At 45.7% G+C, this 24,409-nt stretch overlaps 1 protein-coding gene across 1 annotated transcript in view; it reads left to right on the forward strand.

The window, feature by feature from the left end:
- Nucleotides 1-24,409, forward strand: part of rev1 (REV1 DNA directed polymerase) — a 59,180-nt gene that overhangs the window by 23,146 nt on the left and 11,625 nt on the right. The window contains exons 4-11 of the mRNA XM_084309610.1: nucleotides 2,486-2,654; nucleotides 2,745-3,314; nucleotides 3,475-4,334; nucleotides 7,845-7,943; nucleotides 21,517-21,633; nucleotides 21,783-21,909; nucleotides 22,018-22,146; nucleotides 22,281-22,435. Of these exons, the coding sequence (XP_084165736.1) occupies nucleotides 2,486-2,654; nucleotides 2,745-3,314; nucleotides 3,475-4,334; nucleotides 7,845-7,943; nucleotides 21,517-21,633; nucleotides 21,783-21,909; nucleotides 22,018-22,146; nucleotides 22,281-22,435 (2,226 nt within the window). The remainder of the gene's footprint in view (nucleotides 1-2,485; nucleotides 2,655-2,744; nucleotides 3,315-3,474; nucleotides 4,335-7,844; nucleotides 7,944-21,516; nucleotides 21,634-21,782; nucleotides 21,910-22,017; nucleotides 22,147-22,280; nucleotides 22,436-24,409) is intronic.

Consider the following 24,409-nt stretch of genomic DNA (forward strand, 5'->3'; position numbering starts at 1 on the left):
TCCCCAAGTATTATTTAATGATGCAAGTCATTAAATGTCTGCCAGACTGTGAAGCATAAATAGATAAATTCTTATCTGTCGGAGAGGAAGAATTGGAGATGGCGTGCATGCGAGTAAGGGAGCTAGTGAACTGCACGACAGCATGGGTTCATGTAAAGTAAAATTTTAGAGATTATTTAAAAATCATATCAGGATATCGGTAACCTACACGCCAATACCGATATATTGGTGATAGGCCAATATCAGCTGGGCTCTACTGATACTCCGATTTTCAGCAGTCATACTTAACATTTTTTAAATAAAAAATTGATAATAATAATCTGTGAATGTACCAATCTCCAATATTTACTCATCTTTTCTCACATATTTTCTCATCTTTTCTACCCGCCCACTTCCTCCCTCCCCCATTCCTTGTACACCTTGTCATGCACATGAAAGATAGATTGGATATGTAAATGATCTCCAAGAATATCAGAGAAGCATGGGGAGAAGGCACTTGCTGTCTGCTGGCATTATGTTAGCTGTGCTATTGATTTTTGGCCCAGTAATCGTAATTATCTTCCGGTCTCTCTCATGGATCCCCCCGGAAGGATTTAGCCCATGTTAGATCTATGAAATGCAAAATTAATGTTGGCTTTGGATTAGGGATGGGTGTGAGTAATGCTTTTCCCAGATCGATTGATTGCATGAAATACTCTTGAGTAGTGATCGATTTACTCGTGGAGGGAAATCTGTTTTTAGAACTCATCTTAAAAGGCATGGCAGCAGCAATAACAGCACGATGCTTAATGCTTGTCGTCAGTCAAAACACTCGGTAACCATTTGTCATAATTACATTACCTCCACTCTGTCTGCAGCAGTTCATTCATGATGGAAACGGCAGATTTCTTGAGTGATACAGGATGTCCTTTCTTCTTTGGCTAGTAGTAACGTTAGTCATCCTGGTCCAAAATAACGATCACTGCAGTGCAGACCCAATGTCTGCCAGGCGCAGATAGATTGATTGAAAACTTTATTAACAGATTGCAGAATGGGTACAATACAGTACAGCTCAATACTAACAACTGCTAAGAGGATGAAGACCAGAAAAAAGACTTTAGTCTTGTTTACATAAGGGTCCTCCATTTTCAATTCATCAAGACATGTATGACATACAAGACATACAAATATACGGTACTGTGTAAGAAAAATAGATAATTAAAAATATATACATCCAAAGGGGAAGAAACTCTACATTGGAGGGGTTTGGGTGGGTGGGGGGTATTTTGATATTTACCGGGGCCAGTTTCTAATTGCAGCCACCCGTAGGTGCAGAGATGGGAGAGTTTGGGTCCATGTGGCACAACTAACAGTTAGCTAACCATTAGCTAGCCACAACTTCAGCGTGTCCATATCAATAGTCTTAGTCTATGAACACTACGCAAAGTGGCGACATGTTGTTGGCACAATTTGGAAATGCACAAACACGAACCACCATTTTTATCTTTTAGATAACGCATAGCTAGCTGTATTCCAACGCAGCCGTTAAAAACAGTGAACCAAATAAGATAAAATAAAAATAATTTAAATAAAATCATCAGTCAATAACTAAAAACTATAGGAACAGTGAGGACAAAGGATGCCTATATATAACCAAATGCCTGTCTGAACATGTGTGTTTTTAGCTGTTTTTTAAAGGAGTTTTCTGGGGGGGCAGGTCCAGGGGGAGGGCATTCCAGACCCTTGGTGCCGTCACCTCGAAGGCTCGATCACCCCTTGTTATAAGCCTGGACCTGGGGACCACCAGGAGGTGCTGATCGGCAGATCTGAGTGAGCGGGTGTTGGTGTAAGGACGGATGAGTTCAGTGATGTAGATAGGGGCCTGACCGTGGAGTGCTCTGAAAGTAAAAGTGAGGACTTTGAAGTGAATTCTGTAGTGTACCGGGAGCCAGTGCAGGGATACCAGAATGGGAGTGATATTTCTTAAAGATTTTTTTTTTAATATATATATATTTTTTTTTTATTATTATTTAAACAACACATTTATGTTTTATTTTGCAGTAATTCTTTGTCGTTGCCGCCATCTTTAGTGTTACAGATTTCCCCCAAACTACCACAGTGATCCTTCTCATTTTATAGTCGGTGGTCTCTGAGTGCACTGCATATTGAATTGACTTTACATGAAATGGGGACGTTTTAACTAAAACATGCCACAAGACCTAGTATTTTAGTATAGTATAAAGTATATAAATTTTTTTTAATTTTTTTTACACATGCAAAAAAAATATCGATAAGTGATGCCACTTATCGATTTCACGCAGTTATCGATAAGTGGTCTCAGCCTTAAATGTCCCTCACCTTAACTTAACCTTTACTCCATCGTGTGGTGGTTGGCTTCAGCTTCAGCCTGGTGGAAGTGGCACCTCGTTGTTTAATCTACCAAAGTTTAGGACTGAAAATTACTCTGGTTCTAAAACCCTGATCCTTTCCCATGTTTTGTGAGCAGAGCCGAACGCAGACGAGCTTCGCAGACTGATGATGCTGCACGGAGGCCAGTACCATGCCTACTACTCTCGCTCCAAGACCACCCACACCATCACCACCAACCTGCCCAACTACAAGATCCAGCAGCTCAAGGGGGAGAAAGTGGTCCGGCCGGAGTGGATCACAGACAGGTGTGTTGATTGCATTCTCCTCTATCATTTATATTGTCCAAAATGAACTACACTTGAATTTGTCGAGCTTAATATTGTTTATTTGAACAGCGTCAAGGCCGGGCATCTGCTATCCTACCTGCAGTACCAGCTGTATGCGAAGCAGAAGGGCCTAAACTTCCCTAGTGTGGGTCAGGCCCAGGAGACCGCAGGGCCCAGTCACGGACAGCAGCAGCCCAGCCTCCATCCAAACCTTCGGCCGCCTCAGGGCCCCGTCCTCGGCCACGAGAAGTCCTCATCCACCCGCCATAACGCCTCCGTTCCCAGTCATAGCCAGCTACACCCAGGCAATGCCCACCCTCAACCCGCTCAACATACCCCCATGGCTGCTCTTATCAATCCTCAACCCAACCACTTGGCATCCAACCATCAGTCTAGGCACGTTGGCCCAGACGGCAATCACTATAGCCCCATACCCAGCCACCCTCCATCCGAACCGAGCCCCATCACTCATCAGCACGGCTCCGGTCAGCCTCTCCCACCCTATATCCACCCACAGTCTGGCCTCATGCCATCTCATCCCAGTCTCCAGTACTGCAAACCTGGCCACACGCAACAACCTCAGCCCAGCCGGTCCTGCTACCCCCTCCAGCACAGCTACGGGGAACAGGACTTTAAACTGTGAGTTTGCTTTTCCCTCTCTCTCTCTCTTTGTTTTGTTGCTTTTCTCTTGCTTCTAACAACCTAAAAAAATATCTTTTGCACTTTTTGATACTGGGGAAAATTGTTTTATGTCAATACCAAGACACAAAGCAGTCTTTTGTATCCGTCTGTCTCACAGAAGTGGATCACTGCAGACCTCGTCGGACTTTGTGAGCCGCCTGAAAGTGAACGGAGTGCAGGAGAGTGGCCGCGGTGGCGACCCCAGTCCCGTCAGAACCCCGCAGGGACTAAAGGAAGCAGCCCTGACAAACGGACACTCTCACCCCGTTAATGGTGCCTTAAAGCCTATGGACCTCTCCTCTGTTACTCAACAGCCCACCAGAGACACAGACTTTTCCCCGTGCAGACGTAAGAGCCCAGAGAATAAACCCACCAGTCCCCCGGTTCACCGTCAAGCCAAACCCGACCCCTACACTTTTCCCAACAGCCCCCCGAGGCGGCCGAGCCAATCCCCAGTCCCTCCGCACAGACCCGGCTCGCAGGCTGCGGCCAATCAGAGAACCATGCCCCCACCGCCCACCTATCAGGAGGCCATAGCAGCCACAGGGTCCCGCCCACCTTCCTCTCGAATACCCAGTCCACCCTCGGCGCGACCCTGTCACTCGGACTCTCCTCCCGAAAAGGCTCCGACTCCCCCCGACTCCCGGTCCCCTTCACCCTCGCGACTCAACGGAGGTCACCACGATGCCTTTCCATCGAACCCCGCCTCACCAAAAACAAAAGATTCCTCAGCCGACACCTGTCCACCCAAACCTCCCGACGCCGAGCACCAACCGCCTACACCTTCAGCGCGGCTGCTGGCACAGACTGGCGGTATCATCTCCGAGTACTACTCTCACTCACGCTATCACCAGATCTCCACGTGGAGGATAGGTTTCTCGGAGTACGTCAACGAGCTGCATAGCAGGCGGCGGACAGCAGGGGTCGCCACCTTCGCTGGGAAAGAGCGACTGAGGAGGAACGTGGCCCAGAGACCAGGTAGAGAGGGAGTGACGTGTTTGGTGTAGTGTAATCGATGAGTTTATTACCCTTAATCACAATCCCCTGTGTGTGTGTGTGTGTGTGTGTGTGTGTAATGGGGCTTACGCACAATTAGCACAGCCCACTCCAAACAGCTGGCACTGGCTGCTGTCACAAGCAGTGGGGAAGCAACTATCTTGTTTAACCGGTAATCTGAAAAACAAACCAGTTATCAATTCTTAATTGTAATCGTTTTTAATCTCAAGCATTTACTTACAGTGGAAAAAAACAAAACTTAGCATTTGATCTCCTGATTCGTCCTTGTCGTGCTGTCATCACAGAGTGGTCATTTCTAGTTGGCGGCTGCTCTCTCTGGTCTGCTGAAAGTGAAGGCAGATTCTCGGGGGATGACAGCGGCCACTGGCCAGGCTCCACTCCTCCCTGCTCCTCTCCGCTGTTCCCTGTAGGCCAGGAATTGAATCTCCCGGCTCAGCTGCTGTGTTATTTCTTAATTATTGTTTTGTAGAGAATGTGAACTCAACAATTTACATTTTCATCTGATCAATTTTATCCCTCCTCAAGTTCTAGTACAGACATCTATATTTCTGTGTTATTCCGGGGTAAAACAGGGTTGTAGAATATATTTTTTAACGTGAATTGGTTATTGTTTGATGTCCGAACTCCTGGCCCTCTTTCCTTCTCGCCAATTATGTGTTTGGAGTTCTTTGGAAAATGGAGACATAGGGCTGAGGGTCTAATATTCTGTACTTAACCCGTTTGCCTGCAAAAAAGAAAGTCTTGTATGAAAATAAGATGTGGCGTTATTGTGCCCAACTATGGCGTTCAGTTCAGAGTATTTATTTGCCACATGGAATCATACAATCAGAGTTTCTTCATTACACAATCATAAATATCATTCCATGGACAAAAGGAGCAGGAAGAAGAATAAATCTTATAGTTACCTGCCCCTTATTCCTAAACTAAACAAGTATTTACTTAATGGTCAGCGTACAACCTAATTTACACAAATAATAATTTATACCATTATACAAGAAACACACAATCCACAGTTAAACAAGAAAAAATGTAATAATAATAATAATAATTTTTCTTTTTGATCCACTTTTTCTCCCATTTTTCTATATTTTCTCCCGTCCCTAATTTCGTATTGTCCAATTCAACCCTCCCCTGTCACGGACGCTGTTTCTTGCCTCCCACAAGCCGGCTGCAATGTGGACTAAGTCATACATAGCACAAGTCCCCTCCGGTACCTGAGGTAACAGCAGTCGCATCTTTTCACCTGCGCAGCTCGATCTCTCAGTGGCGAGGAGTAACGCGTGGGAGGCTCACGCTGCCCCCGACACTTCCTGATTCTACTGCGCAGGCGCACCAACCGACCTGTAGGAGTCGCTGTCCACAACGCCCGATCCCCACCCATCAGTTTCCCACCCCCTAATACGGCCAATGTGTATTAGTACGGACGACCAGCTAAACTGAAAGCAAATGTGGAGCGCTGGGCTCGAACTGACGAGCCCAGCGTTTCCAGCATTTCGTGGCGAGCGCCTTGCCCACTACGCCACATAGCCGCCTATAATAATAATAATAATAATAATAATAATAATAATAATAAAGAATAAAAGAAAGAGAAAAAAAAGAAAAGATCTCACTATTCAGATCACATTTGATTTTCATACTGACTAAAACATTTTTTTAATAATTTATTTTGTATTGATAGAGAGAATTCCACAACTTTACACCAATAACTAAATAAATAAATAAAGGACACATCTGTTTAAAATTGTATTTTCTCCTACTAAACTCACTTTCTAAATGAAAAAGATTTTGTAGTTTTTCTGGCAGTGTATTATTTCTTGCCCTAAACATAATTAACATTGTTTGAAACTTAACCATGTCTTCAAGTTTAATTATTCTAGATTTAATAAATAATGTATTTGTGTGTTCTCTATAACTCACTTTATGTGTGATTCTTACAGCCCTCTTCTGTAGTATAATGGTTTTATATTGGTCCCATAAGTATTCCCCCATACTTCAACACAATAACTGATATAAGGTGAGATGAGTGAACAGTAGTGTTCTCATTGCCTCATACTCTAACACAGTGGTTCCCAAAGTCGGGGTCGCGACCCAAAGGTGGGCCGCGAGCAGCCACGGGTGGGCCGCGAGATGATTTTAATTTCTTTTTTTTTTTTTTTTTTTTTTTTTTTTGTCAGGCCACTGAACTTAGAAGCAGGCCAGGACAGTGTTTCTAGTTGTATTCTAAAATTCTATTCAATTGTATTCTAAAATGTGACTATATGGTTTTATATTAACTTAATAAATAAACAAAAACGAAAAATCTACTTATTTCAACGAACATTTCAAACTAAATAACAGATTATGCACATAAAACGCTGAAAACAACCGAAGCAACAATAGTATTTTAATGAGGCTATTATTATTATCATTATTATTTTGCAACAAGTTAGCCCTCTCATAAATAGCACATATAAATGAATAACTAACTTGAACTAACTTAATAGGATTGAAGTGATATTTGGCTAAAAAAGATCGGTCACATGGCAAAAAAAATTAAATAAAAGCCAGACGATGTGCATTGGGCCGCGGCTCTCTGACGCCTTATTTTCTGGGCCCCGGCCTGAAAAGTTTGGGAACCCCTGCTCTAACACATCCTTTACTTTACGTACATCTACTACTACAGCGGTATTGTGGTCATGCACTTCTTGTTGCAGCCTAGGCTCTGTCTGCTGTAGTCTGCGATGTCTGCTGTAGTCTGCCCTGTCTGCTGTAGTCTGCTCTGTCTGCTGTGTCTGCTGTAGTCTCCTAAGAAAAGGCTCATGTAGTTGGACAAAATTGCACAGAAGTTTACTCTTTTTTTTTCAATATTCACAAGACACTATAGCCATGTCATCCTCTCCACATTCTCAGCTTCAGTGGATCTAAAATAGACAGCCTATTGGAAAAAGGAATGTAGTTTTTATTGCTTGTACATTTGTTAGTGTGTACACTATCTTTTATACATTTAAAAAAAAAAAACGTACATCTTGCGAAATATAGCCGTGTAGTTGTTATTTCAATTGAAAATGGCTTCAGTGTGTCAGCTGTGAAATGGATTGAATGTGTGTCAAAATGGCAAAGCCTACTTTAACCAAAGACGTGTTATAGAGACTTGGGGAATAATTATGTAGAAACCCCATTTAATTAGATGAATGGATTAACAAGAGCCGGGAGGCTGAGACTCTGCATTACAGCAGACTTACAAGGACTACTGATTCTGTGTCCCTTCTCTGCTTGGCCAGGGAGTTGCCCTTGTATACGAGCCCAGGCATATCACTGTCTGACCTGAGCTAGAAGCAGCTCATCTAGTCTGATATCTCGTTTACCTTTTACCTGTTAGCTGCCAATGTGACAATGATTTCATGAGGTTTAATGGTCTAATGAACTTGTATGTGAACGGGCATGTTTGATCCAGTGGAGGCTGTGTTCATGTCTTTGTGCGTGTGCTTCCAGGTGTCTCCGCACAACCGAAGGTCAAGTCCTGTATTCTACACGTGGACATGGATTGTTTCTTTGTGTCTGTGGGGATCAGACATCAACCAGAACTTAAAGGCAAGGACTCCTTTATTAATGTTGTTAATGCTGTTAAATTGCATACTCCCATAACTCGATCCATCAATCACAGTTGGGAGAGAACAGTGCCATACGTGTTGGATCAGTTTTAAAGGAACACGCCAACATTTGTTAGTTTCAAGTTTCTTTAATAGTTGTCATACAGAAGTACAGAATACTTTCATACAAAATGCTTCTTACTGTTACGCTCCAGAGACTGTGCTAGACAAGATAGTATCAAATAACATAGTATAGCATGTAAATTAGAAGTAGAAAATGAGGTCACAGTGTTCAGTATAGACATATGTACAATGTTCGATGCAGAATAGACGTAACTGAGTTACCATATAATATACAATACTATGCAGTGTACTAATGTACAATATTATATAGTGCAAAGCAGAAATGCAGAAATGGGATGAGGTACAATTTACAGTAAGGTGTACGAGTTGTAGTGCAATCCTTCATCAATAAATATAAAGTGTGGGGAGTGGGTGCTACAGTGTGTTTGTTTAAAGTGAGTGTGTGCTATAAAGTGTGGGGAGTGGGTGCTACAGTGTTTGTTTAAAGTGAGTGTGTGCGTGTGGATGTGTGTGCTATGTGCGTTTGATGGTTGTTGTTGTGTAGTGTTCATTGTTCGTTAAGCAGCCTGATGGCCTGGGGATAGAAGCTTCTTCTGAGTCTTTCTGTGCTCGCCTTGAGACTCCGGTATCGCTTGCCTGACCGCAGCAGTTCAAAGAGGCAGTTGTTCGGGTGGCTCGAGTCCTTAATAATTCTCTTAGCCTTCCCCCTGCACCGCTTGTTGTAAATGTTCTGGAGGGTGGGGAGCCCCCCTCCGATTGTGCGTTCGGCTGAACGTGTCACTCTTTGTAGTCTGCTTCGGTCTTGTGCAGTGCTATTCCCAAACCAGGGCCCTCATTCATCAATGTGTGCGTAGAACATGTTCTATTTCCACACGTAAGCACGGAATGTAGAACCAGTGTACGCACAGGGAAGTTGGGATTCATCACACGTGCGTACGCAGGCTCTACGCACACCTGTCATGATGAATCCCACCTTGGCTCTGCGCCGAGGCTCGTGCACACTTTCACGTATTTGCATACCAGAAACGCCCCGATTAACCATATACGGTAATGGAATACACCCATGAAATGTGGACTAAGCCGAGGGAAGCGTGTCATGAGACAGGCTGACAGACGTGTACACTTATGGTGATGTCGGATATGATATCTATTAACCATTGCTGCCTGGGCAGCGCAAACACTAATAAATACCGCGCTGGAATATGACTGCCTTTTCCCGTGTTGTTTGATTAATACCCAGGGATTAAAGTTCTCCTCAATTTTATTCCAAATCGCGATGGATCTCCCGTCAATTTTCTACCTGCTGCATATGATTTCTAGAGGCATACTACAATCTATTTTGATGTCAGTATTGGGTAGCCTATATAAACAATAATACGAGAGCATATACAAGAACAATGAATCTCACTGCATGTATGATGTAGCCTGCCTTTCAATACATGAACTTGAATTCCATCATGTTTGTGTGCGGGACTCACAAGGCTGTTGTCACAATGGGTGGTACCGGTACAGTAATAATAACAGTCCACACAATATCACAATCCATGCCATAGCCTATGTTCTATTAGGACATGATCTGTGACGACAAATGTTCTAGAATGTTTGATTAAGATATCATACTCTGACAGCATGCCTATGATCAACAAAAACGCGAACTTGAATCCCATCATATACATAGTCTGTCCACTATCTGGTGTCATTGCAATGCGTTTTCTATTCTTTCTTATACAGTAAAAAGGGGGAAGAACACTATATTCATATGACTTGTATTCTGCTTACAGCTTCGAAATTCCACTTGTTTCGTTTAACGTAAAGCCTTTTAAATATAATCAAAACGTTCCCGTGTTTCTGCGGTCTGCGCAAAATAATAACGAGTTGAGCTTTATGATTTATGATGAATTGAAAATGGGGGACCCTGATGTAAACAAGACGAAAGTCTTTCTCTGGTCTGCATCCCCTTAACAATTGTATGTACTGAGCTGTACTGTACTGTACCCATTCTGCACTCTGTTAATAAACTTTTCAATCAATCAATCAATCAAGCTACGCGGAGCGCAGTCAGTCAGTAGCCTACACCCCGTATATTCCGATAACGCTATATAAACCATGCTGCATTCATTCTGAGAGAAAGATCTATTATTCCAAATGCTATTTATAGGGTTTTGACCATAATTACACTACTGTTGCTATTTTACAATGAACTATAATGAACTACGGTTCGTACAGAACATGCCAGTGTTATTATGCACAGAAGCTCATTTCCTTGTTGTAATAATATATTCTACCACTGGGCGTCAGGTAAGTGTGCTCTGACCTGTGCGTAGACGTAAGCACGGAGTCAAGTTCAAATCGAAATTGATGAATCCCACTCTTTGCTTAGAAATGATCGTACGCACAGGGTAAGCACAGATCTGTGCGTAGAACACGTTGATGAATGAGGGCCCAGGAGGTGATGTTGCCAGTCAGGATGCTCTCTATTGTACATGAGTAGAAGTTCTTAAGGATCTTCTGACTGACTTGGAACTTCCTTAGGCGCCTGAGGAAGTAGAGGCGTTGTCGTGCCTTCTTCACAACACTGTCAATGTGTGTGGTCCATGTCAAGTCCTCGGATATGTAGGCTCCGAGGTACTTAAAGCTGTTGACTCTCTCAACCGGTGCCCCGTCGATGCTGAGGGGGCTGTAGTCCTTGACCCCCGACCTCCTGAAGTCCACAATCATCTCCTTTGTTTAGCTGACGTTCAGGGAGAGGCTGTTTTCCTGGCACCATCCCGCCAGGACCTTGACCTCTTCCAGGTAGGCCCTCTCGTCGTTGGCAGAGATCAGGCCCACCACTACTGTGTCGTCAGCAAATTTGATGATTGTGTTGTTGCTCCGCTGAGCCACACAGTCATGTGTGTACAGGGAGTAGAGGAGGGGACTCAGAACACAGCCCTGGGGGGCCCCTATGTTGAGGGTGATGAATGAGGAGGTGCAGTTGCCTGCTCTCACCACCTGGGGTCTGCCCGTCAGGAAGTCCAAGACCCACTGGCAGAGGTCATAGTTCAAGCCCAGGTCCCTGAGCTTGGCTATGAGTTTGGAGGGGACTATGGTATTGCATGCCGAGCTGTAGTCGATGAATAGCATTCTCACATAGTTCCCCTTCCTCTTGTCCAGGTGTGATGCTGCTGTGTGCAGCACATGGGCTATGGCGTCCTCCGTGGACCTGTTGGGGCGGTATGCAAATTGCAGGGGGTCCATGTTGATGGGGAGGGAGGAGCAGATGTAGCCCTTTACTAGCTTCTCAAAGCACTTCATGGCTATGGAGGTGAGAGCTACAGGGCGGTAGTCGTTGAGGCAAGCAGGCTTGGATTTTTTGGGTACAGGGATAATAGTGACTACTTCAGGCAGGTGGGGATGACAGCCTGTTCTAAGGACAGGTTAAAGGGGAACTCCAACATTTTGGGAAATTAGCTTATTTAACATCTTCCCTGGAGTTAGACAAGAAGATACATACCTTTTTTGTCTCTGTGCGTGCATTTTAGCTTTGGGAATAGACGCTCCGTTAGCATAGCTTAGCTTCATCACTGGAAGTGAGGCAGGACAGTAGCCTTACAGTGCCTTACAGTGTATTGCAAGGTCTGACATTGACCAAATTTGATATGCATGACCTTGGTGGGCTCTAGGTCAACTCCTGAAAAGGGGGTCAATGTCAGACCTTGCAATCAAAAGTTAGGGGGCACACTGAAATTATGGCAAGGGTTATTAGCCCCCTAACTTTTGATTGCAAAGTCTGACATTGACCCCCTTTTCAGGAGTTGACCTAGAGCCCACCAAGGTCATCCATATCAAGTTTGGTCAATGTCAGACCTTGCAATACACTGTAAGGCACTGTAAGGCTACTGTCCTGCCTCACTTCCAGTGATGAAGCTAAGCTATGCTAACGGAGCGTCTATTCCCAAAGCTAAAATGCACGCACAGAGACAAAAAAGGTATGTATCTTCTTGTCTAACTCCAGGGAAGATGTTAAATAAGCTAATTTCCCAAAATGTTGGAGTTCCCCTTTAAATATGTCAGTGAATTCCGGGGCCAGTTGGTCGGCACAGACTTTTAGGACGCGGCCGGGGATGCCGTCCGGTCCTGCTGCCTTCCTGATATTCACTTTTTTTAAAGGTCCGCCTCACCTCATGCTCTGTTACCCTGAACACTGAGTCTCCATCAGCAGCAGACCCCCCCCCCCCCCCCATTGCCGTGGCTTGTGGGCTGGTGTTGTTATTACCAGCATCAAACCTCGCATAGAAGGTATTGAGGTCATTTGCTAAGGAGATGTCACTGTTCAGTTTGAGGGAGGTGCCTTTGTAGTCTGTCATCGTTTTGAGCCCCTGCCACATAGCTCTGGAGTCAGCCTGTTCAAACTGGAGTTCAATTTTATCTCTGTAGCGCCGTTTGGCCTCTGTCACTGTCCTCCTTACGTTGTATCGCGCCACCTTGTGGTCATTCATGTTGCCTGCCACCAGGCCGTCGTTGTATGCTTTGGTGCGCGCTTTCAGAGCTTCACGGACGGATTTGTCTACCCAGGGTTTTTGATTTGGGTAAACTCTAATTGTGGTAGTGGGGATTGTTTCTTCCACCAAAGTACGAACATAGTCCAGCACTGTCTCCGACTCTCCGTGTAGACATTAATGTTATCTGTGTCGCGGAACACGCTCCAGTCTGTGCACTCAAACGCAGCCTGGAGCGTCCCCTCCGACTCCACATCCCATTTCTGCACCTCTCGCGAGACTACAGGGCCCTCATTCATCAACCTGACTTACGCACAGATTTGTGCTTAACCTGTGCGTACGATCATTTCTAAGCAAAAAGTGGGATTCATCAATTTCAACTTGAACTTGACTTTGTGCTTATGTCTACGCACAGCTCTGAGCACACTTAGCTGACGCCCAGTGGTAGAATATCGTTACTACGCACAAGTGTAGCAAATGACCTCAATACCTTCTATGCAAGGTTTGATGCTGGTAATAACAACACCAGCATGAGGTGAGGCGGACCTTTAAAAAAAGTGAATATCAGGAAGGCAGCAGGTCCGGACGGCATCCCCGGCCGTGTCCTAAAAGTCTGTGCTGACCAACTGGCCCCGGTATTCACTGACATATTTAACCTGTCCTTAGAACAGGCTGTCATCCCCACCTGCCTGAAGAAGTCCACTATTATCCCTGTACCCAAAAAATCCAAGCCTGCTTGCCTCAACGACTACCGCCCTGTAGCTCTCACCTCCATAGCCATGAAGTGCTTTGAGAAGCTAGTAAAGGGCTACATCTGCTCCTCCCTCCCCATCAACATGGACCCCCTGCAATTTGCATACCGCCCCAACAGGTCCACGGAGGACGCCATAGCCCATGTGCTGCACACAGCAGCATCACACCTGGACAAGAGGCAGGGGAACTATGTGAGAATGCTATTCATCGACTACAGCTCGGCATTCAATACCATAGTCCCCTCCATACTCATAACCAAGCTCAGGGACCTGGGCTTGAACTATGACCTCTGCCAGTGGGTCTTGGACTTCCTGACGGGCAGACCCCAGGTGGTGAGAGCAGGCAACTGCACCTCCTCATCCATCACCCTCAACATAGGGGCCCCCCAGGGCTGTGTTCTGAGTCCCCTCCTCTACTCCCTGTACACACACGACTGTGTGGCTCAGCGGAGTAGCAATACAATCATCAAATTTGCTGACGACACAGTGGTGGTGGGCCTGATCTCTGCCAACGACGAGAGGGCCTACCTGGAAGAGGTCAAGGTCCTGGCGGGATGGTGCCAGGAAAACAGCCTCTCCCTGAACGTCAGCAAAACAAAGGAGATGATTGTGGACTTCAGGAGGTCGGGGGTCAAGGACTACAGCCCCCTCAGCATCGACGGGGCACCGGTTGAGAGAGTCAACAGCTTTAAGTACCTCGGAGCCTACATATCCGAGGACTTGACATGGACCACACACATTGACAGTGTTGTGAAGAAGGCACGACAACGCCTCTACTTCCTCAGGCGCCTAAGGAAGTTCCAAGTCGGTCAGAAGATCCTTAAGAACTTCTACTCATGTACAATAGAGAGCATCCTGACTGGCAACATCACCTCCTGGTTTGGGAATAGCACTGCACAAGACCGAAGCAGACTACAAAGAGTGACACGTTCAGCCGAACGCACAATTGGAGGGGGGCTCCCCACCCTCCAGAACATTTACAACAAGCGTTGCAGGGGCAAGGCTAAGAGAATCATTAAAGACTCCAGTCACCCGAACAACCGCCTCTTTGAACTGCTGCGGTCAGGCAAGCAATACCGGAGTCTCAAGGCGAGCACAGAAAGACTCAGAAGAAGCTTCTATCCCCAGGCCATCAGGCTGCTAAACGAACAATGAACACTACACAACAACAACCATCAAACGCACATAGCACACACATCCACACGCACACACTCACTTTAAACAAACACACTGTAGCACCCACTCCACACACTTTATAGCACACACCCACTTTAAACAAACACACTGTAGCACCCACTCCCCACACTTTATAATTATTGATGAAGGATTGCACTACAACTCGTACACCTTACTGTAAATTGTACCTAAATTGTACCTCATCCCATTTCTGCTTTGCACTATATAGTACTGTACATTAGTACACTGCATAGTATTGTATATTATATGGTAACTCAGTTACGTCTATTCTGCATCGAACATTGTACATGTGTCTATACTGAACACTGTGACCTCATTTTCTACTTCTAAATTACATGCTATACTATGTTATTTGATACTATCTTGTCTAGCACAGTGTCTGGAGCGTAACAGTAAGAAGCATTTTGTATGAAAGTATTCTGTACTTCTGTATGACAACTATTAAAGAAACTTGAAACTTGAAGCGCTCCTCAGTACATGCATTCGTTCCAACGCGGAAATAAAGACACTGGCCGTGTTCTGTATGACCCCCGTAATTCATTATAGTTCATTGTGAAATAGCGATATTAGTGTAATTATTGTCAAACCCTGAATAGCATGTGGAATAGGTCTTTCTCTCCGAATGAATGCAGGTTTATATATATAGCGTTATGGGGTGCACTGACTGCGCTCGCAGGAACTGTTTTCAGAGATAGCATCAGATAGGGATGAATGAGAGGCAGTCTAATTGCAGAGAGAACGTAATATTAACTAGAGTCCACTACCCGAGACACCTCCTTCATTTGTACCGCAATTTGGGACCCAAATTGGAGCTACGAGCTTAAAAGCTTTTCCGTGCTTATTTGATCAAGGTCCAGCTGCAGAGCCGGAGAGACAGACAGCAGAGAGACAGACAGACAGACGGATAGACACTGTTCCACAGTGTGTGTGTGTGACCACTAGTCTCCTAGTAGAGACCCCCCCCCCCCCCCTCTGGACCACCTCCCAGTAGAGACCCCCCCCCCCCCCCCCTCTGGACCACCTCCTAGTAGAGACAAGTTTTCTGAAATTTATGTTTATATATGCAAATGAGGCACTTCCCCATTAACACTTTGGCTGCCTAAGGTTAAATTCATGATATACCATAGATTGCCAGCGCTATTTGTCTATGGAGAAAGTCCCCTTCTTTGCAGGGCTATAACTTTTTAAATTCTATTGCTACATTGCCATTATTAGGGCCCATTCAAAGTCCTATATGTATTGTTCATTGTGTAGCAACGTTAAACTTTTTCATTCACATATTCATAGTAAAGTATGGTCTAATGTATAAGTATGTTTTCATCTCTTTCTGCAGCTTTCTCCAGAACGTGATATATAGCCCCAAATGCATTATATTGATGATGAAATACAGTTTGATGGCAATCAGCGCGATATAAAAAATTCCAACTAGACGTACTTCTAGAAGTTACTACACGTCATCTGATGTTGACCGGATGGGCGAGGGGGCGTTTATAATTCCGTGGGCAGCGTTATACCAATCATCTAATGTGGGTCAAATGTTGATAATAGCAGTTAGTATCGAAGACGGTAACGTTACACGCTGAAACTCACCCCAGTCTCCGCGCGCCGTTGGGCGATCATCGTAGAGTAGAAATCTTATCATTATGGGATATATTTTTACCCGGTCCATCTCCAGCTTGTATAATGGTATATACGTCCAAATCATGTTGTTTATCGAGTTATTGCCAATCGATCACCGTGTAGCGTGACGAGCCAGAGTCCCATGACCTATAGCGAGCGCCCGGAAGTACTACGGACGTCTAGGACAACCTCTATGCCACATCCTGTTTGGCGATTGCGCCGATCGGCCACCAGATGGCGCTCCTGAACCGCCAGAGAGCTCAGTGGGTCCTGCTGGTGGATCTCAGGCCAGCGGAGGGGACATATGAATCCGATCGCAGATTTTTGAAATATTGATATAAGGACGACGTAACGCGTCCTCCGGCAACTTTAGCATGGCCAGCAAAGACGTCTAAAGACGGTTCCCGGCAGTCAAAGTGTTAAATATGTGGACATTTATGGATGCAATAAGGCAAAATGAAGTAAAATGAACAACTAAATGTGTGTTATTGACGTTTTATGTACGTATGATGTATGATGATGGCGCCGCTCCGACCGGCTGCCTCTCTGTTCGCTCCGTCGAGACTGTTTACTTTTGTTAATATTTATAGTTTTTAGAGTCTTGTGCGTACCAACTGTTGGTGCATTTAATGTATATGACCGTCAGTCACTCATAGACATTGGATTACGGGAAACTTACCAACTGGATTACTCGCTGGATCAGCTCTCCGAACCGCATCAATGGCCTGAAGAAATTCTCCGGAGATTAGGACCAGACCCTTTGTTCCCAGAGCCCAGGAAAAGACGACGAGGAAAGAGGGCTGGGATCCGTAACAGGCTGAGATCCAGACGCCACCGTACACCACTGCCCAGTATATTGCTAGCCAATGTACAATCAATAGACAATAAACTGGATGACATCCGTGCAAGGATTCAATATCAAAGAGACGTTAGGGACTGCAATGTCCTTTGCTTCACCGAAACATGGCTCACACCGGAGGTTCCAGATCACGCAATTCAACCAGCGGATCACTTCTTTATCCATCGCAAGGATCGGTCATCAGAGTCCGGTAAACAACGTGGAGGAGGTATTGCCTTCATGTTTAACAAAAATTGGAGTGATCCAACGAACGTGAAGGAATTATCCAACCACTGCTCCCCAGAACTGGAATATATAACCATCAAGTGTCGTCCTTTCTTCCTCCCGAGGGAGTTAACGGCGATCGTCCTGATCGGAGTGTATATTCCACCGCAAGCCAGCAACAAGGTTGCGCTCTCCAGACTACACGACGAGGTAAATAGAATACAAGTGGCTAACGTTAACGCCGCCATTTTAGTACTGGGAGATTTCAATAGCGCCAATCTGAGAAAGGTATTGCCTGACTTCTATCAGCATGTGACTTGCAACACCAGAGGCGGTAACATCCTAGATCACTGTTACACGCAATTTAAAGGTGGCTACAAGGCTCATTCTGATAGTGGCTTTGGTAAATCAGATCACGCGTAAATTTTTCTTTCACCAAAGTACAAACAGAGAATTAAAAGTACTCCCGTAGTCTCGCGAGAGGTGCAGAAATGGGATCTGACGTCAGAAGAGACGATCCGGTCAGTGTTTCACCACACAGACTGGATTGTGTTCCGCGACACAGATAACATTAATGCCTACACGGAGACAGTGCTGGACTATGTTTGTACTAGGGTGAAAGAAACAATCCCCACTACCAAAATGAAAGTTTACCCAAATCAAAAACCCTGGGTAGACAAATCCGTCCGTGAAGCTCTGAGAGAGCGCACCAAAGCATACAATGACGGCCTAGTGGCAGGCAACATGAATGACCACAAGGTGGCGCGACACAACGTAAGGAGGACAGTGTCAGAGGCCAAACGGCGCTACAGGGATAAAATTGAACTCCAGTTTGAACAAGCTGACTCTAGAGCTATGTGGCAGGGGCTCAAAACGATGACAGACTACAAAGGCGCCTCCCTCAAACTGAACAGTGACATCTCCTTAGCAAACGACCTCAATACCTTCTATGCGAGGTTTGATGCTGGTAATAACAACACCAGCTCACAAGCCTCGGCAATGGGGGGGGGGGGTCGGCTGCTGATGGAGGCACAGTGTTCAGGGTAACAGAGCATGAGGTGAGGCGGACCTTTAAAAAAGTGAATATCAGGAAGGCAGCAGGTCCGGACGGCATCCCCGGCCGCGTCCTAAAAGTCTGTGCCGACCAACTGGCCCCAGTATTCACTGACATATTTAACCTGTCCTTAGAACAGGCTGTCATCCCCACCTGCCTGAAGAAGTCCACTATTATCCCTGTACCCAAAAATCCAAGCCTGCTTGCCTCAACGACTACCGCCCTGTAGCTCTCACCTCCATAGCCATGAAGTGCTTTGAGAAGCTAGTAAAGGGCTACATCTGCTCCTCCCTCCCCATCAACATGGACCCCCTGCAATTTGCATACCGCCCCAACAGGTCCACGGAGGACGCCATATCCCATGTGCTGCACACAGCAGCATCACACCTGGACAAGAGGCAGGGGAACTATGTGAGAATGCTATTCATCGACTACAGCTCGGCATTCAATACCATAGTCCCCTCCATACTCATAGCCAAGCTCAGGGACCTGGGCTTGGGCTATGACCTCTGCCAGTGGGTCTTGGACTTCCTGACTGGCAGACCCCAGGTGGTGAGAGCAGGCAACTGCACCTCCTCATCCATCACCCTCAACATAGGGGCCCCCCAGGGCTGTGTTCTGAGTCCCCTCCTCTACTCCCTGTACACACACGACTGTGTGGCTCAGCGGAGTAGCAATACAATCGTCAAATTTGCTGACGACACAGTGGTGGTGGGCCTGATCTCTGCCAACGACGAGAGGGCCTACCTGGAAGAGGTCAAGGTCCTGGCGGGATGGTGCCAGGAAAACAGCCTCTCCCTGAACGTCAGCAAAACAAAGGAGATGATTGTGGACTTCAGGAGGTCGGGGGTCAAGGACTACAGCTCCCTCAGCATCGACGGGGCACCGGTTGAGAGAGTCAACAGCTTCAAGTACCTCGGAGCCTACATATCCGAGGACTTGACATGGACCACACACATTAACAGTGTGGTGAAGAAGGCACGACAACGCCTCTACTTCCTCAGGCGCCTAAGGAAGTTCCAAGTCAGCCAGAAGATCCTTAAGAACTTCTACTCATGTACAATAGAGAGCATCTTGACCGGCAACATCACCTCCTGGTTTGGGAATAGCACTGCAAAAGACCGAAGCAGACTACAAAGAGTGACACGTTCAGCCGAACGCACAATTGGAGGGGGGCTCCCCACCCTCCAGAACATTTACTACAAGCGTTGCAAGGGCAAGGCTAAGAGAATCATTAAAGACTCCAGTCACCCGAACAACTGCCTCTTTGAACTGCTGCGGTCAGGCAAGCGATACCGGAGTCTCAAGGCGAGCACAGAAAGACTCAGAAGTAGCTTCTATCCCCAGGCCATCAGGCTGCTAAACGAACAATGAATGAACACTACACAACAACAACCACCAAACGCACATAGCACACACATCCACACGCACACACTCACTTTAAACAAACACACTGTAGCACCCACTCCACACACTTTATAGCACACACCCACTTTAAACAAACACACTGTAGCACCCACTCCCCACACTTTATATTTATGGATGAAGGATTGCACTACAACTCGTACACCTTACTGTAAATTGTACCTAAAATTGTACCTCATCCCATTTCTGCTTTGCACTAGATAGTACTGTACATTAGTACACTGCATAGTATTGTGTATTGTATATTATATGGTAACTCAGAACATTGTACATATGTCTATACCGAACACTGTGACCTCATTTTCTTCTTCTAAATTCATGCTATATTATGTTATTATGTTATTTGATACTATCTTGTCTAGCACAGTCTCTGGAGCGTAACAGTAAGAAGCATTTTGTATGAAAGTATTCTGTACTTCTGTATGACAACTATTAAAGAACTTGAACTTGAACTTATTGTCACTAGTTTCATAGAAGACATGTTTAGGAAGCAAAATAACAGAATCTCAAAATCAACAAAAAAGGTATATTTGCCTATTCACCTGCAGTGTCTCGCCTTAATCCTCATCTTCGTCTTCTTCCTAGAGAAGTCTCTACTAGGAGGTGGTCCAGAGGGGGGGGGGGGGGGGGGGGCTGAGTCTCTACTATTAGACTAGTAGTCACACACACACGTACACACACACACACACACACACACACACACACACACACACACACTGTGGAACAGTGTCTGTCTGTCTGTCTGTCTCTCTGCTGTCTGTCTCTCTGCTGTCTCTCTCAAAATAGTATAAGTGCTATCTTGGCCCTGAGAGTTGCTCTCCGGCTCTGCAGCTGGACCCTCTCAAATCAGCACGAAAAAAGCTATAAGCTTATAAAACGATTTAATATGCTAAACTTCGTTTTAAATTCCTTAATTCACTTTTGTTTATTTCATAAAGATTTTCCCGACATAATGATACCTGCCCCGACCAGATACGTGACTCTGTTGCGATACAGATGAATTATCTACTCAGAATAGTATTATAAAGTGGCTATCTTTTATGCTGTAGATCACTGCTGGTATGTGCGTGCAGAACCTTTATTTCAGCGGGGACTGTAGTATTTATTTGACGTTACTGTACAATATATGTGTATTAAAAGACGGAGCTGTCTTTTATTGCATTATAATAATTATTAATATTAAAAATAGATTAAGAAAGGCATTCTTATTCCAGCATGCATTAATGACACTAACGGGCAACGGCAAAACAGTGGTTAATGGTCTTTATTAGTGTTTGCGGTGTCCAGGCAGCAATGGTCTTTTAGGAAGTTAATAGGTATAATATCCGACAGTGTACAACACCCTCGGTTTAGTCCATTCTTCCACATTTCATGGGGGTGTCCATTACCGTATATGGTTAATCGGGGCGGTTTTGGTATGCAAATACGTGAAAGTGTGCACGAGCCTCGGCGCAGGGCCAAGGTGAGATTCATCATGACAGGTGTGCGTAGAACCTGCGTACGCACGTGTGGTGAATCCCGATATTTCTGTGCGTACACTGATTCTACATTCTGTGCTTACGTGTGGAAATAGAACATGTTCTACGTCCACGTTGATGAATGAGGGCCCAGGTGTGCTCTGGATTCTTTGTTTGTACTTTGGAGAAAGAAATATCAGACTTCCCAAAGCCAGTTGGACAATGCCTCTAGGCTAACCGGTCATGTCCGCTTCCATTCATTGTGCTGTGCTAGGCTAATATGCAGCCAGATGGCTTTCTACTGAACGCACAGAGAGGAAACTGGTATCTATCTTCTTGTCTCTCTCTGGAGAAGACTGTAAGCTAATTTCTCAAAATGTTGGCGTGTTCCTTTGAACTCTCGGCTGTAGTCTTTAATAGGAGCCCTCTCCCTGACCTCCTCAGGGAAGCCCGTGGCCGTGACCAGTAGCCGCGGGCCGGGTCGAGTGAACCTAAGACCCGGGACCAACCCCCAACTGGAGCAGCTGTATTACCAGCGGAAACACACTCAAGCCCGGCCAGGTGAGGTCACGTCGCCCCGCCCGTTTCACACTCTCGGTACCCAACACACGCTCTCCCCCGCTGGCCTGCGTCCAGGCCTTTCCTTAATCCCTAATCATATTACTTAACACGTGTCTCTTTACTGAATGCGCCCTTGTTCTGTGCGGCAGAGAGGAAAGGGGCAGAGCTGGAGGGAAGCCCTTCGCCAGAGAGTCCCGTCTCCCACGGCAACAGAGTGGATCAGGACACCACTGCACTCTCCATGGCCGAGATCGCTTCCTGTAGCTACGAGGCCAGGTAACACACACACGCACGTCCTCCTTTTTCTCATCGTCTATTTGAACCACATTAAGTACCTGTATCCCATATCTATAGTAGTGTTAACACTAGCTATTCGTGTCTCAGGCAGGCGGGGGTGAGAAACGGGATGTTCTTTGGCAAGGCCAAGCTGCTGTGTCCCTCCCTGCAGTCGGTCCCCTATGACTTTGAGGCCTACAAAGACGTGGCTCTCACCATGTACGAGACCCTGGCCAGGTAAAGAGATGCCTTTATTCCAACACCACACCCGTCTCCGTCTCTGTCTCCCTCCCATGTGCTGTAGAAACCAAATGCTCTCTCTGTCTCCCCATGTACTGTAGAAACCATGTGCTCTCTCCCTCTCTTCGCAGTTACACTCATGACATTGAGGCTCTGAGCTGCGATGAAGTGTTGATCGATGGCTCTGCCATGCTGTCGGAGTTGGGCGTCAGCCCGGAGGAGCTGGCCGGAGCCATGCGAGCAGACATCCAGGAGAGGACGGGCTGCTCTGCCTCAGTGGGCATGGGTGAGCGAGCGCGGCCCTCTTCCTCCACTCTCTTCAAGGCATAATGAGTAGAATTAGCCGGGGGGGGGGGGGGCTAAATATTAAAGGCAACCAACTTGTGTCTAACCACGCCCAACTTGCGTCTAGCCACGCCCCCGCAGCGACGCAGCAGCAGCAGAGCGGAGCGGAGCTCCGTCGCGGCAGCATTATATGCCAGTAACCGCCCCTTATTCAGTATCCAGAACTACCGTACTTTTCGGACTATAAGCCGCGGCTTTTTTCCCCATTTTTCGACCCTGCGGCTTATAGAACGGTGCGGCTTATATGTGGACAAAACCCGAAAATCGAAATATTGCTTTTTTTACTGCATTGAAATGTTATTTATCTGTTCCCTTATTTGTTAAACTTAATACAACTTGTAAATGAGTTAATGTTATTTGTCCGACAGTATTGTGTCCCAATGGGAGTCATTCTCTGTAGAGGTGGGAACTTAAAGCTCAATATAAGAACGGCCATGCACCACCACTCACAGAATCGAGAAAGAGCAATCAATCTGTCAATCCTTTCCGTGTCCGGGCCGGGTGAGGTTTCCCGTGTTGAGTCAAATTAAGCCGCAGGCTCCACTCCTTACATATGGTAATTAAACATTAAAACACATGCGGCTTATAGTCCAGTGCGGCTTATATATGTACACATCATTCAATTTAGCTGCTGCGGCTTATAGTCAGGTGCGGCTTATAGTGCGAAAAGTACGGTAGCTCAATTGGCAAGGCTGCATGGCTGTGGATCCTACGGCTCGTTGCTGGCTAGTTCGATTCCCTTCAATTTTTATTTTTTTTTTTTTTAACGTGCATTCGCATTCTTTCGCCGTTAAGTTTAGGCATAACTTTAAGCATTGTTTCGGAGTTGGTTAAGGTTAGGCATTGTTTCGGAGTTGCTTAAGGTTAGAAGGGTTAAGTTTAGGCGCTGTTAAGGAGCTGGTTAAGGTTAGAGTTTGACTTAGAGAATGGCAATATTTTTAACGTGCATTCATTTCGCCGGTTAAGTTTAGGCATTGTTTCGGAGTTGGTTAAGGTTAGGCATTGTTTCGGAGTTGCTTAAGGTTAGAAGGGTTAAGTTTAGGCGCTGTTAAGGAGCTGGTTAAGGTTAGAGTTTGACTTAGAGAATGGCAATAGACAGCCTATTTCCACGCTGCAGCGCGAGGCAATAGACAGCCTATTTCCGCGCTGCCGCTCTCTCGCGCTGCCGTGGTCACATGGGCGTATTGGCCAATCAGAGAAACGCTAAACACAAGTTGGTTGCCTAAAATATTCACGCGGGGGGGGGGGGGGGGCTGACTATGTTTAGATTTTTACAAACATAATCCCTCTCATTCATCACTAGAAGTGTGTGTGGTGGTGTGTTTACCTCCAGGGATCCCTCCCCTCTGCCATGTGTTTTCTCTTATTTTGCTGTGCTTGCAATGTTTCTGGGCATCAACCTTTGGGCAGTGAGTGCAATCGTTCAGCATTTCTATGTAAACGTCACATTGTTTTGCTGGTGCTCTAGTGACATCTAGTGGGTGAAATTACTTGGTATGCCTTTTAAAGGGGAACGCCACCCAATTTAAGAATTAATGCTATTCCTTTGGTCTTAGACAATCCAAAGATATTAGTGAACATGAACAACTCTCTCCCAAATCCAGAAACTAGACATGTCATAATTCATAGGCCACTCACACAACTCGTGATGTCATCAGGTAAACGGTCTGGAGCTGCTACATAGACAGAAAGTTGGTAAAGGTTGACATGTGGTGACAGATGGTAAAGGAGAGCATACAGGTACATTGTCTGTTTCAGAGCTGAGAACCTGACGATAGAATACAGCTCATTTGGGTATGAAAGCATTTTTTTAATTATTTTTTAAACAAACATATAAACAAACATGACAACACACGATAAGATATACAAGCATTAATTACAGTGCATATCCAATGAAATTACCATTTAGTCAAAT

This window comes from Notolepis coatsorum (assembly GCF_963971535.1).
Source record: "Notolepis coatsorum genome assembly, chromosome: 3".
Taxonomy (NCBI): domain Eukaryota; kingdom Metazoa; phylum Chordata; class Actinopteri; order Aulopiformes; family Paralepididae; genus Notolepis; species Notolepis coatsorum.